The 15,221-nt window shown below is 35.8% G+C and overlaps 4 protein-coding genes across 4 annotated transcripts; 1 reads left to right on the forward strand and 3 right to left on the reverse strand.

Annotated features, from left to right (window-relative positions):
• Positions 1–9,044: 9,044 nt before the first annotated feature.
• DSM5745_05085 (carbonic anhydrase) lies at positions 9,045–9,889 on the reverse strand (the record flags this gene model as incomplete). Its single annotated transcript, XM_026747101.1, has 2 exons — positions 9,045–9,570; positions 9,627–9,889. 2 exons carry the CDS (start codon positions 9,887–9,889, stop codon positions 9,045–9,047), a joined length of 789 nt encoding a protein of 262 aa, XP_026604581.1.
• A 688-nt stretch (positions 9,890–10,577) lies between these two features.
• Positions 10,578–11,549, reverse strand: DSM5745_05086 (uncharacterized protein; the record flags this gene model as incomplete). The annotated part of the gene is made up of 1 exon (XM_026747102.1): positions 10,578–11,549. The coding sequence occupies one exon, from the start codon at positions 11,547–11,549 to the stop codon at positions 10,578–10,580; it is 972 nt and encodes a 323-aa protein (XP_026604582.1).
• Positions 11,550–11,974: 425 nt separating this feature from the next.
• On the reverse strand, positions 11,975–13,083 carry DSM5745_05087 (DUF1996 domain-containing protein; the record flags this gene model as incomplete). The annotated part of the gene is made up of 2 exons (XM_026747103.1): positions 11,975–12,795; positions 12,852–13,083. The coding sequence occupies 2 exons, from the start codon at positions 13,081–13,083 to the stop codon at positions 11,975–11,977; spliced, it is 1,053 nt and encodes a 350-aa protein (XP_026604583.1).
• Positions 13,084–13,902: 819 nt separating this feature from the next.
• DSM5745_05088 (uncharacterized protein) lies at positions 13,903–14,792 on the forward strand (the record flags this gene model as incomplete). The annotated part of the gene is made up of 2 exons (XM_026747104.1): positions 13,903–14,142; positions 14,196–14,792. 2 exons carry the CDS (start codon positions 13,903–13,905, stop codon positions 14,790–14,792), a joined length of 837 nt encoding a protein of 278 aa, XP_026604584.1.
• Between the last annotated feature and the right edge of the window lie 429 nt (positions 14,793–15,221).

Consider the following 15,221-nt stretch of genomic DNA (forward strand, 5'->3'; position numbering starts at 1 on the left):
AATAAATTACAAGGGCTAAAGCTAAATAATAAATATATAATATACTTATTTAATTTATTAAGTAACTAATAGTCCCCTGCTAAATAAACTTTAATAACCTTATAATTTTAAAAAAGACCGCCAGAGGGGTTATAATAATAATAATATAATTTAAAAAAAAACTTTTTAAAAAAGTTACTATTTATAAAACCATACCAGGCAAATAATATTAAGAAATTTAATAATTAAAAGTTAAATATAAAAATATACTTTAAAACCTTCCTAACCTACTACCTAAATAATAGCTATAAAATATTTTAATTTATTAAATTTTTAGCAAAAAACCGCAGGCAGGAATAATTTAATATTTATAAAGTAAAAACTATATTTACTTAAAAAAAATTTCTTAACGCACTAGTTAAAATAATTAATAATAAGATAATGCTAGTTAATAACTTACTAATTAAGTAGGGTAATATAAAGTAATAACCATGGTAAATTATTAAGTAATTTATATAATTATTAAACTAAATTAAAAAACACCTACCCTATAAGTATAATAATAATTAGTACCAAGAACACTTATACCAAAAGATTTTAAAAAATATATAAAAAAAGTTTTTTATTTATAAATACCAAGAACTAAAGCGCTATAATAATTATATATTATACTTAACAAGTATTAAAAATAACATGCCTAAGCAAAAAAAATAATTATAAAAAAAAAAAAAAGTTTTTTAACTAAACTTACATAAAACCACTAGCAACTAAAGTTAGGGCGCTTTTTACTACTAAAAAAAGTATAAAAGCAAATACTAATATAAAATAACCTAATAATTTAAATAATTTCTTATTTATAAAAAAGCTATACCCAGGCAAATACTTAAACTATAACTATACTAAATATTTTAAGTAATATTACTAGTTACCAGGCAAAGGTTAAAAAAAAAAAGCGCCTTTATAGTGGTAATTTTTAAGTAAATTTAGTAATATAAAAAATATAAAACCCTAAAGCTCTACGCGGTGCAAGCTTTAAAAATTTATATAAAATAAAAAAATATACTATAGGCCTGGGTAATTTAGGTAAAAATAAAAAAAAAAAATAAAAAATAATAATATATAAGGGTTTTTATTAACTTTAAAATAAAAGTAAATTTTATAAACCAGCGCTGGGCAAAGTCTTACCTAATATAAAGTAAAGGATTAGCTTATAAAATACGCGCGGTTAATAACCACATGGTAATATTTTATAAAAGGTATATACTTATAGTTTATGCAAGAGATTTTACGCGTAATATATAATATTATTAGTAAAACTTTAAAGCTATTAATATTAATAATTATAATATAATTTTAGGATTTTTGTGGTTACTAGCCGCGATACCTATTTTAAATTAATAAACTAAAAATTAAATATATAGTTAAAAAGTAAAGTATAATTTTAAATACTTATAGTATATAATAATAATATAAAAATATACTATAAAGATTACTACAGGAGTTAAAGTATTTTTAATATAAATTTTTAAGTAAAAAGACCATGTTATAATACACCTTAATAAAGCAAAGGTTAAAAAAATTTTATTACCTAAATAATATTATAAATACATAGATATATTTTTTAAAGCAAAAGTAAATATTTTTATATTTTATTATTTTTATAATTATATAATTAAATTATAACCTAGTGCTAAGCCTTTAAGCAAGTATATTTACTTATTATTTTTAAAAAAGCTTAAGGTTTTACGTGAATATATTAAAAAAGCCCTTAAAAAAGGCTAAATATATTTATTAAAAAGCCCTGCGGGAGCTCTAGTGCTATTTATACTAAAAAAAAATAATAGCTTATATTTTTGCGTAAATTATTAAGGCCTAAATACTATTATAATTAAAAATATATACTTACTACCACTACTTAACACAACCCTTAACTATTTAAAAATAAGAAAAATCTTTATATAACTAAATTTACAAAACATGTACTATAAACTCCAAATTTATAAGAAAGATAAGTAAAAAACAGCGTTTAAAACATAATTTAAACTTTATAAATACTAAGTTATACTATTTAGGCTAGTAAATACACTAGTAATATTCTAATTTTATATAAACCATGCCCTAACTAGGCTAATTAATATAATTTATATTACCTATTTAAATAATATTATTATTTTTTTAAAAAATAAAAAAAAATATAAATAATATATGCAAATAGTCCTCGAGAGACTATGTAATTTTAAGCTATATATAAAAGTTAATAAATACTTGTTTTATATTAAGAAGATTAACTTTTTAGGCTTTATTATAACCATTAATGAAATTAAAATAAAATTAAAAAAAGTTTAAATTATTATAAAATAGCTAATACTAAAAAATATAAAAAAAGTAATATTTTTTTTAGAATTCTGCGGCTTTTATTAAAGGTTTATTAAAAACTATAGCTAAGTTATAATAGCGCTATTTAACCTTATAAAACTTAATATAATTATAAAATACTTACTAAAAAAAAAGGCCCTAAAGGTATTTAATATATTACACCTTAAATTTATAAAATAGCTATTACTATAATACTTTAACCTAAAATTACGCATGTAGTTATAAACTAACGCCTTAGGGTATGCTATTACTAGGGTATTATTTTAATTAGTAAAAAATATATAGTAGCACTTAATTACCTTTTAGTTCTATAAATTAAAAAATATAAAAACCTAGTATAAAACCCATAACTTTAAGATACTTGTAATTATAAAATACTTTTAAGTCTGGAAATATTATTTTAAGGGTAGTAAATTCCCTATTAAAATGCTTATAAATTATAATAATTTATAATAATTTATAATAACTAAAAACCTAATATAAAAACAAGCGTGATAAGCTAAAAAACTTATAATTTTTAACTTTATTATTAAATATTACCCGGGGGCAAAAAACCCGGTAAATACTTTAAATAAAAAAGCAAACTATATTTTTAAAAAAAAAAAAAAAAGCCACAGGCAGGATAGTCCTTTGTAAATTACAAGAGTAACTAAATAACTAACTATTATTATACTTAAAGTTTAAATCATAACTTAATATGCGAGCTATTATAGTAAATAAAAACTTATATATAAATAAATTATAACTAAGTATTATAAAACTACTTTAAGTAGCCTAAAAATATAATAAAAAATCTAAAAAAATAAAAAATAACCTTGCAAATTTAAACCATAAAAAAAACCTTAAGTATTAAAAAGTAATAAATAATAACTTGCTATACTTTAAAAACCAAGTTTACATACTAAAGTTAGTGGCACTTTATAAAAAAATTATAAAAGTAAATTATAACAAGCCCCAAGGCGGATATTAAGGTGTTAATATAATTATTATAAATATTTTTTAAAGGTACTATTAGCCAAACATAACTAAGTATATTAAAAAATATATTAAAAAGTATAATAATTACTAATAAATTATAGTTTATAGGCATAAATTATATAAATTATTAAAACTATTAAGCCCACCAAGGGTACTTATAAAATAGATTAATATAAACTTTATTACTAGTTTACTACCTATAAAGTATAATAAGCGTGTATATAATACTATTTTAATAATGGTTAAAATATATACTAAATTTATATAGTATATTTTATACTTAAAAAATATTAACATAAAATAACTTGCAAATACCCTTATAAATAATATTTTTTACTTTATTAATATACTAAAAAATATAGTTAGTAACCGCGAAAGTTTTTTTACTAGTATATTTTAGGCTATACTAAGCCACTGCCTGGGCGTAAAATAAAAACTATTTACTATATATTACCCGTAAATAAATAGCTAAATTAAAAGGTAGAACCAAGTTCTTAAATATTATCTTTATATTTATATTAACTAGCACTAGGATAATTAGTTATAGTAAATTAAAATAATATAATTTATAAATAATAATATATATAAGTAGTTTATAAGCTACACACCCACTAAAGCTCTTATAAATTTAAAAGTAACTATATATATTAATATTAAGGGGCCTAACTAGGTATTAAAAATTAAACTTTAAAAAGCTATAAAATTTAAGAAAATCCGCGCGAATTTAAAAAAGTAATTATAAAAGTTAAAAAAAGCTATAGTAGTTTAATATAACAAAAAGCGCAAGAAAATAAGCTTTAAAATTAATAACCATGTTATACTTTGCATAAAAAATATTAAGTTAATAAAACTAAATTATAAATTAAGTAAGATACTTATTAACCTATTTTTAATAATTATAAAATAAAAAAAATAGTCTTATAAGCTACTGCTCCTACTAAATATATAATAACTATATAATATTTTTTATATTATATTTTTAAAACCTTACTATAATAACTTATCCCAAGCGCTAAATATTAGCCCTATATTAGTAAATAATAAAAAAAAATACTTTATTAAAAAAATTTTTAATATTTATAAATTTAAGGGCAAGGTGTAATATCTTATAAAATAGCAGGGATAAAATAACGCAAAAAATAATATATAAAAATTAAAAACTTATATAACTAAAACTATAGCACTTAAAGATTTTAAGAAAACTTACAAGAATAAATTGCGTAAAGCAAAAAAACATTAAATATAAATATCTACGTTTATAATCTACGCGCATTTATAAAAAAAAAAGAAAATATATTATTTCTGCTAATTAGCAGCGCCCGCAGGGCCTTTTAATAAAAAAAAAAAAAAAAAACAAAAACATAAAACAAAATAAAAAATAATAAAAAAAAACTTAAATAAGCGGCTAAGCCACGCGGCGCGTAGTACTTAATATATATAAAATAAGAACCAAGCCCACAAGGGCGCTAATACCAATACCTAATATAAAAGCAACCCTAATAAAAATTTTTAAAAGTATTAAGGCGTAGTAAACCCTATACTAAAAGTAATAAAAGTTTATAAAAAAATTAGTAATATAATATAATATAAACTAAAATATATAAATATACACTTAGTGGCTAAAGCCACACCTATATAAAAAAAAATTATAGCTACTAAAGTAGTGCTAAATAAAGGTTTAAAAACTAAAAAGGAAATTATTATAATAAATTAGTAAACTAAAACATGGTAATATTATAAAAAGGGGACTAACTTACATAGTAAATTATTATTTTTATTAAGGGGGGTACTAACCTGCAAAATAAAATTAAATATAAATATAATAATATTTATAAAATTAGCTACTTATATATTATTAGCCATGGTGGTTTACTTAATAGCTATTTTAAATATTTAATAAGCCACCCTTAAGGTAGTAAGGTTTTTATAAGCTTGCGGATTATTAGCTTCTATATACATAGTATTAATAATATTAAGAATATCTTATAGCTAGTTACCTACTAGGGTAATATTAATAGCTATACACTTTAAAAGCACCTTTTTTATATTATAATAAAATTAGCACTTCCCACCCCCCACGCGGTTATAGGTAAGGGCTTTTATTATAATATTAATAATAAATATATTTTTATTATAGTGGCCCGTGGTAATAATATATATAATATACTATAAAATATAAAAATTAAGTAGTAAAGCTATAAAGCCCGGGGGCGGTAGGAAAAAAATATTAATAAAAGCCTTATTAGCAGGGGCGGTAAGAATAGCAATAGGGGTAATAATAATAATAATAGTAACAGGGGCCCGTAAGTATTAAAATTAAGTAATTTTAATAGCTAGCATGTTAGTAGTTATTAATATATAAGTAAAGGGTAGGAAAATATAATCCTATATACTAAAGGTAGAATAAAAAGTAAAGGCTAAAATTAAGGCTTGACTACTATAATAAAAAAATATAAAATAAAATACTATAACAAGATAAATAATTACTAATAATAGTATTTAAAATATAACATAAGATTATATTAAATATTAAAGTAAAAAAAATATAAAGTAAAAAGCAAGCATAAAAAATCTTAAAAAAAAAAATAAAGTTAAAAACACGCGGTATAACAAAGGCTATAATAAAGGTAAACTATGTTTAATTTAATTACTAAAAATAGTTTTAAAAACGCAAAAATAATAAGAACTAAATATAAAAAGCTTATTAGCTAAGTTAAAAAAGCAAGTGCATAGTAAGATATAAAAAAAAAGTAAATAAAAGGCTAACACGGCAATATATTAATAGCTAAAATAAAATAACTATATATTATAAATAGTTATTAAAGGTATTAAAAAAAGCATAAAAATAAAAAGATTTAGCTATTTAAAGCTTAAAGCTTTATTATAAAAACTAAGTATAAAGTAAAATAAAATATACAGGCCTAATAACACTAATATAAAATTAATATTACTAAAATAAATAATATAATACTTAAAAAGCACGGGAAAAAATAAATATAAGGTATTTTAACCCTAAAAATATAATTAAATAATTAAAAAGTAATAAAAATATAATAAAAAGGTGTATACTTATAGCAGGCATTTTTAATTAAGTTATAAAAAAAATTAAAAAAAAAAAAAAAAAAAAGAGATTACAAAGGCACTTTAGTATTAAAACTAAAATACTACGCCTAGCTACCGCAGGTAGTAATATTATATTTAAATTTAAAAGTAAAGTAAGGTAATTAAATTAATTTTTTATACTTAACTTTAAATATAAATTACATATAAATTATAACACTTTATAAACCTAAAAATAGCTTATTTTATAATACTTAATAAAATCTATAATTTAAACCATGTTTTATAAAATATAAACATAAATTTATAAATCGCGAGGGCGCGATTACTTAAAAAAAAAAAGTATTATTATTACTATTATAATATTATAACTATATAATATTATAATAATATAATTTAGTAGCCTAAGGCCACTAGGTAAAAAAACTTTAGTACTAAACTAGCCGCATGCTAAGGCAGCGGCTAGTTATATAATATATAAAATACTAAGTTTAACTCCAAACTCTAACTTAAAAAAATTAGTAATTAGTTCCTACTATAAATACACAACGCCTTTCCTATTACAGTAATCCACGTTCTCCTAAGCTCACCGCAGTATATAAACGCGACTCACAACTTTAATATAATATTTATAAATTATTTTAATTAATTTTTTAATATAAGCTATATTTATAAGTTATATAAAAATTTAATTAAATAAAAGGTTATAAAGTAATACTTAGTTACTTTTTTTATTATTAAGATAAAGTTGCTTGCTTTTACTAAGGCCTTTAAAGTAACTTATTAATAGTAAAAAGTTTTTAAAGCCATGTAATTTAATTTTTAATATTAACTTTTAATTTAATATAATAATAAATAAATAATTAATATTTTTATTAATATTAATATATAACTTTGCTTAAAGCTTTATTATATTAATATTTATAATTTATAACTTAAGCAGGAAGTTTAGTATAAAAACCTTTATATTAAATAAACCCTTATTAATTAAATAATTATAAATAGCCTTATAAAGGCGCTTATTAAATAATAATATTAAGAATTTATTAAAATACTAGGTTTAATAAATATTTCTAACCTTATTTTTAATTAATTTAAAAGTAAGTAGGTATTAAGGGGGCGTGTTAGCTAATAATAAAAATTACTTAATTTAATAAAAAAGTATTATAGCGCTTTAATAGCGCTTAAGTATTTTAAATAATTTTAATTAAAATATTATAATACTTATTACTAAATTACTTGCTTGTATAACTATAATATTTATAGTTTTTTAAATATTATAAAGTGTTAGTAAAAGTATTTAAAATTTTTACTATTTTTAAAAGCTTAAATTATTTATATAAACCTTAGTTAGCTCCAGCTTTTAAATATTATCGCGTTTTTTATTTAATTTTTTAGTATCTATTTAATTAACAGCTTTTCTTTGCACGGTATTCAAAGGGCCTTATAAAATCTCATCCAAGAAGGGGCTGATGACGGCAAAGGAAGGAAATAGAGCGTCTCGATGCCAACCATATACTAGGTACTGTCCGGCTATCGGTTGTAAGAGAACAGTTTGCGGGGTAGATGTCAACCCTGGATAGCACGGTATACTCCATATCATTCTGCCGAAGGTGTGATGCGGTGAGACTAGGTATTGCATGGCTGCCACTGACATTGAGACTATGCTACTAGGGTACTGTCTCCGGCACCTCATAACACAATAACTCAGAAGCACAATATATTCCACGGACTGAGGCCTCGAAAGTATTAAATTATTTTGGCAAAGCAAAGGATTTTGTTTGAACACGATGTTCTTACTACTTACGCCTCTGTTGAAGTATAAGGACGGGCCTATAGCCAATTGGCTGTTATGGCCTAGCGGTATATGCGAACAGCCTCTGCCCTAGTTACTTTCCGCATCGCTGCGTACAGAAATATATATTATGCGCGGAGGAAACAGTAATGCAATGCGATTAGTAGCACTTTGGTACCCGGCGCCTATGGGTACAGGATTGCACAAGTCTTATTAACAGCAATGCGCTGAGTAGCAAGGCAATGGTTATGCAAGTGTTCACTGTTCTATGAGGCTTAGATATTTTGACGGCGCAAACTATACTCAACAAAGTTGCAGCCATGGCCCATGGCCCATGCGCACCTCGGGACCTCGAGGAAATGGACTAAACTACTTTGAGCGGCGGGCTCTAGAATCCGGGTTTAAAATAAGCTTAACTACAAGCGGTAGTTTTCCTGCTGATTGGTGGGATAGACGACCGGTTCTATGGAGATTGTTGGGAGCGCATCGTCATCGCTCATATTATTTTCGGCGAAGACGTGCATAAGGAGTTCACTGCATCCAATTACAATGAGATTTTATATTATCGCCGAGAAATAGACTCGCGATAATGCCGGGACGGCTAGAAAAACCATGGCAAGACTGACCTCGTTGAGGCCGTCGCATTCCAAATCACGATAACGGGCTGCAGATCGCCGAAAACATCTTTTCCCTTCCAAAGCATTCCCGGGACTTTCGCAAAGTGTGAAGAATATAACAGAATTAAATTCGATAAATTTTACTATGCAAGACATCAAGCGCTCTGCGTGTTGAAACTTATAACCCCGCCCTCTACTCCGTAACCAGAACACCAACTAAACCATCGCCCCGAGACAAATCAACCCTTGGTAAGGTTGTAGATCTTCTGAATATCCGCCAACATGCCCGGGAAATCGATCTTCAGATCCTTAAGCAGACCGTCCTTGAGGTTGAAAACCCAACCGTGAACAATGGGGAAGCTGTTCTCCTCGTAGCTCTGCTGCACAACGGCAGTCTTGATGACGCTGCGGCACGACTCCACAACGTTCAGCTCAACAAGGCGGTTGAATCGCTCCTCATCGTTCTCAATCGCATCCAGCTCCTTCTCGTGTAGCCGGTAGACATCACGAATGTTGCGGAGCCAGGGGTTCAAGATGCCCAGATCGGTGGGGGTAAGCGCGGCCTTGACACCGCCGCAGTTGTAGTGCCCGCAGACGACGATGTGCTTGACCTTCAGGTGGCGGACGGCGTAGTTGATGACGGACATGGCGCTCAGGTCGATGGTGGGGACGACGTTCGCGATGTTCCGGTGCACGAAGACCTCGCCGGCGTCGAGGCCCATGATCTCGTTCGCGGGGACGCGGCTGTCAGAGCAGCCGATGTACCTAGTCACAGCAAGGTCAGCTAGATTTCCAATAGGACAAGTGAAGAATAAACGCACAGGTACTCAGGAGCCTGCCCAGCAGCAAGCTTGTCGAAGAACTCCGGGTCGGCATCCTTCTTCGCAGCAACCCAGGCGCGGTTGCTCTCGAAGATCTTCTCGTGCGTCTGCTCCAGGTAGCGGGAGACAGCCTTGGGGTCGGTGGTGTCAGGCATCTTGGGCGTAGGGTGTGTGCAGTATGGGGCGGTTGCAAGGAATTGAGGGCGGAGGGCGGCAGTCTGCAGCGGACGGAGGGGGAAGCGGGTGGTTAAGCGGCGCAGCATTGTGACGAGAAGAGGCCGGCGTCGTATCGCAACTTTAAGCCCCGCGGGAGATGATGGGCGCGGGTGCACGTGACATGAGTTTACCGGGCGCTGTTTTTGGATCCATCGTTTCTCAACCTCCCCAACCCCTCGGTGAGTCGTATCCGTCAGTGCGCCACTGTCAGTTTGGATCCCCACGGCAATTCGGGGTGAACGTGTGGGGTGTGATTGCCGGTGTGGACGGTTCGTCGGTATGTTTCGCGACGGCTGCAAAGATCCTCCAATAATGATATTTTCTTGGGGGTCTAGTTCCAATTCCTACTAACAGTGGAGAAGTCCGCAAACCTCTAACTCCAAGGACCAAAGTCATTTGAATGAAGCAGGGACTCGCATCTCGACCATTTCGCTATACGAGTTGGGCTCGCAAGCCCGTGGCATGGACGTAGATGTATCATATTTGAACGAATGTTTGGTCCATCATGGACTCCTTAAGCGAAGCTTCGTCCACTCGGCTCCTTCAACACCAAACCGTCAAGAATCTGTCGTCGTTGTGCCAAAAGCCGTCACGATATTCGTGGAAATAATTGCCGTCAAAGGGCTACCTACAATGGGTCGCTGCAAAACGCGATAAAACATTCAATATCAGACACGAAAACATCCCGCTAACAATCTGACGACCTATCTACATACACTGATTTCATCACGTCACTCAACCTTCAAGCGAAATCGGCGCCTCATCAAGAAGTGCTCGCATGCAGGCTGCTGCACTTGCCGCTGCGAAGTATTGCCATTCCTTGTTCTTGTGGCTATCAGAATAGTCACTCACTGCCTTCACCAGGATACAAGGAAAACTATCCCATACACCGGCCCCTTCCATCTCGAACCCTATCACGCCGTGTTCCTTTGCGATAACATCGCGTACCTTGCCAGACATCATCACACTGTCTCCTGACGCAAGCAAGCCGAAGTGCACATAGGGTGTGACAGCAGACTTCCGCTGGCGAGCAACCACAGTCTGATCCAATCCTAGACCCAGGTCACACTGGCAATTTTGATCTTTGTGGTCGTAGTTCTGGGAATAAACAACGTCATTCTGAGCACCAGGACACTGAGCTTGCACATGTTGTTGAATTTTTGCCAGATAATGGGACTGTCGGTCCCCAAGGCTGGTGTGCCAGGCCTTCATTTTCGCCACGAATGACCGTATCTCAGGGCTTGGCCTTCCGAGGTTCGCTTCCAGCGTATCTTTGCGAACGAAACCTTGGGGCAATGCCCTGCCGAGGTCATATTGCACGACCCCTGTGCTAATAATGACATCGCCAAGGTGAATATCGGTCTTACCACGGGTTGCCAGCGATTTGTCAATAAATGGCACGCCCCCGCAGATTCCAATTAGAAATGCGAGCTGGATTCCGGGGTAGCTTCGTTTCATATAAGCCGCTGCGGCGGACGCGGTCGCTTTTCCAGCACTAGCCATGTAGACCAAGACTACGTTGTACAAGCCGATTTTTCCGAGCGTGTACGAATTGGGGTCGCCGCGAATTCTGGAAAGCTCAGGATGATGTACTTCGCTGTAGGTCATATCGAAAAGCGGTTTCACGACTTCTGCTTCAAGATTGAGGGGGCAGAGGATCGCGACTCTGAACTCTGCTCGGCTTGAAGGGCGGGGTGGCGAGAACATTTTGGCAATTTGGCGCAGAAGGGATGATGGCCAACTTCTCAGGTTTGATAGAAAACGTCGTCTTTATATAATGCCAGAGGGACGCAATCGCTGGTCTTCGATTCTTTCTCGTTGGATGCGGCGCATACCTGAGGTGTTCGCTACGCGCCGAACACCGACCGCCAAGAAGAAATCATTGGTCTACCTACGCTGAGTATAAATAGTAGGCGCTTCTTTAACTTTGCTGAGCCTCGCATCCTGGTGGTGCAGTGTTTATAGAGTGCTTTGATGCAGCCACAGAATCGTCTGTTGATCGATCATAGCCTACCGGTAAGCGCGCTTCATTCCTTTGGTTCCACAATTAGAATTCGTATTGATATTAGCGACTCTCGATCATGATATGATTGGAATCTATTGTACATGGATCAATTGGATAGTTGACCTGTCTAAGCCCGGTGGTGAGCCGAATGCGGTTGGTGCCTTCGAACCTTCTTCACCTTGCAGGTGCCCTCCACAGCAGTCTCCTCCGTGTCGACCTGCTTCTCCTCCACCTCAATGCCAGTCGCCGTCTGCATCATCTTCAAGCTCTCCTCATAGTCGCTGGTTCCATGGTCCGGGTCACTGTCCTCGGCCGTGCTCGTACACGCGGTGCCCTGATCACCCGCACCCAGAGGCCCCACGACCTGGAAGTACTCCCTCTTGGAAGGATCGTTCAACATGTACTCCAGAGCTTCAGGCAACCAGCCGTTGATAAAGTCGCCGTGGCTGCAGTACGAGCTGCCACAAGCAAGCTCGAGAGGCGGCTCTCCCTCCCATCCATCCGGCAGAATCTTCCTCAGATCATAGCGGATTGAAAAGCGCAGGCGAGGGAACTTCTTCATACCAGTGGGACACCAGTTGTCGCCGTATCCCTCGAACGCCTTCGGGTTCTTGGAGTACCCGGTCTCGTAGGTGTCCGGGTTGATGCAGTCCGGGAACCAAAGCAGGGTCTGCAGGTGCGTTGAGCAGGTCTTTGTCGGGAAGGCAGCAAGTTCCTTCCCTTCCTCGGTTTCGTCGCCCTCGCAGGCCCAGCTTACATTGGCATCCTCATTGAGGCCCTCCGGACCGGTGGCGGAGGCGTTTCCAATAACGATCTGGAAGTCCTCTGGGATAGGGATCTCGGCCTCGTTCAGGAGTTCGTAGTAGGCGCTGAAGCGCATGGGGGTGATGGGGGTGTGGGTTTGGCCATCGGCTGCGTCCTTGTCGACGAGGTAAAGGGTAGGGACCCCTGTGATTTCGTTAGCGGCTGACAGTTATAAATTTAGGCAACCGGAGGGCACATACAGTAGACGGAGAAATCGTTGGGGTTCTTAGCCGTGGAGCAGCCCTCACGCAGCTCAGCAGAGGTCGTCGTGTTGACGTTGACCGCGTCCGAACCGAAGAAGCTGTGCATGTGGCTCACATACTGGCCGGGCGTGACGATAGGATCGATGTTCTTGAACATGAACAGATCGACGTTGGTGACGGTGTAGGCGCTGACGGACCCAACCGCCAGGAGAAGGGAAAGGACCTGCATTGCACTGGATGGAGAGACAAACGACGGTGATGAGTTCATGGCTGAGAGGACCTACACGCCTTTTATAAACCACATCTAGGGCTCCGAACGGTTCACTGCAGACTTCTAACTGCCGGCACGACCTGCCATCGGGCTTGGCAGTTTCAGGCTGCTGGGGAGGCCGTTGCGGATAGATTAGGGCTGCGTCCTGATTCGCCCGTCGCAGAGCTAGACGCTGGACCCTGTCAACCCCAGACGCCTATATTAAGGGGTCCAGGAACCAGCACGGATCACGGCCGGGAATGGTAAGGCTGATTCTATTTCGAATCGTGTTGGCAAGCGGCGGTACTAATTTTGCTTCACTTAGGGTAGACCACTCAACAACGAACGGCCGGTATACCATATCTGGCACACCGGCTGTATTCACCGAGTCAGAGATCAGGTTGTATACATGCACTTTATCAGTTGCTCGAGCATGCGTTTTTCTCAGGGTGTCGCAGAACTCAACGGTTCGGCACTTTGGCAGTTTGCTTGAGTGGATGCCAAGGCCACGACGTCGGTCCCACTGCGCTGTCAACCTAGGGCTCCAGTCTCTCGGCAAAGCTTCAATCACAACCAACGCGACGACCAAGCTCGGAGACGCACGAGTTGTAGTTAAAGAACTGCTCTTCTCGGCGACTACTAGCGGCAAGCTTGCCCTGCGTCGATCTGTGTTCTTCTGGAGCCCCCGTGACGGGGACCGCGAGGAAAAAGTGAATCTGCAGATCAACATGGACAGCTACCTATAAGATGGCATCTCGGTCGCTGGTGGTAACCTGTCTCTAGACATCAACGTCAACCATGGGGCTCCGTGTCATTGCGACCGCGGCCCTCCTGCTGGGTCAGCCCAACTCCGTCTTCAGTCGACCGCGAGATCAAAGCATAGTTCGGGTGACAATCTCTGAGCATGTCCACTCCGGTGGGTTAGCCAATATCCATCTCGGCTGGCTTGGATTCTCGCCAAGTCTTATCGAGGCCATCTACGCGTCCTGTGTGAACCCGAATTCCTCTTCTTCTCCATATACCATCGGTCGTCTCAACGTCCGACGACAGTCTCATTTGCGGCTGGCTTGAGCCGTCCTGAGGACGCCCAGACGGACAACTGCGTCTATCTTTACGGAGCCGAACCACAAAATACTCCTCAGTTCCTCGGCAAGAGTGATGCTGTTCGTCTTACGCACCAGACTCGGAAGCGATCCGTTTCTGACACTGATAATCCCTTGTTGAAAGGCTTTGACGCCCTAAGAGCATGGTACAACGGCGTCGCGAGTATCAAGAGAAAGTCCAAGGCCGACAGGGGCGTGGCTTCTGGGCACTCACTCAAACACAGCAAGGGAGCCATCGTGGGTACCAGAATCTCCGGTCCAGCAACGGCGTTGATGCTGGACAGCGTCGGTGTCCATAACTGTGAGATCATGGAGGCGGGCAACCAGGTTGGAGGCCGGTTTCGCACACGACACGTTGCTGGGACAGTTGAATGGGCGGAGATGGGACCGATGAGGTTGCCCTACTCTGCCATGTGCAGAAAGGACAACGCCGTGTTCGAGCTTCCCAGTAGAGAAAAGACCTCTCGCTTGGTTGTGCTCTGTAGCCGCGAGGCAATCTTTCAATTCTCTCTGTCGCTCGGGACTTCAGATCGTAGCGCAATAATGATAGCAACCACCCATATACGGCGTCTTCCTGGAGTCTAGCTAACCCAGATACGCTTCCTACTCCTTGATCAATGCAGTCACTCCATACCTATGGTAGTCAAGCCTTCCTTCGGCTATTGCCGCATGATAGGAAATAGTTCTCTGCATCATTGGCGACAAGCACAGAAGTTAGGTCATCCGTTACGCACGGCGCTTATGCCGTGGTCCATATTGGCTCATGAGCTTCGTTTACGGGTGCTATGGTCTGAATGGTGCGTTCTCGATTCCGGCTAGAGAAACTTTTGTTGGAAGGGCTGATGAACGGGGCCAGGTATTCTCGACGAGGTTCAGGAATGGGGCGGATAATATGCCAATTCTTTGGGTGAAAACTGAACCCCGAGCTGGATTCAGAAACTGTACCTGGATCTAGGATTGTGGTCGATATCAGGTACGCAAGTTTCCAAAAGAGGAAGCCACGGGGTTCGGACT

The sequence above is a fragment of the Aspergillus mulundensis genome (genome assembly GCF_003369625.1).
Source record: "Aspergillus mulundensis strain DSM 5745 chromosome Unknown scaffold_4, whole genome shotgun sequence".
NCBI classification, from domain to species: domain Eukaryota; kingdom Fungi; phylum Ascomycota; class Eurotiomycetes; order Eurotiales; family Aspergillaceae; genus Aspergillus; species Aspergillus mulundensis.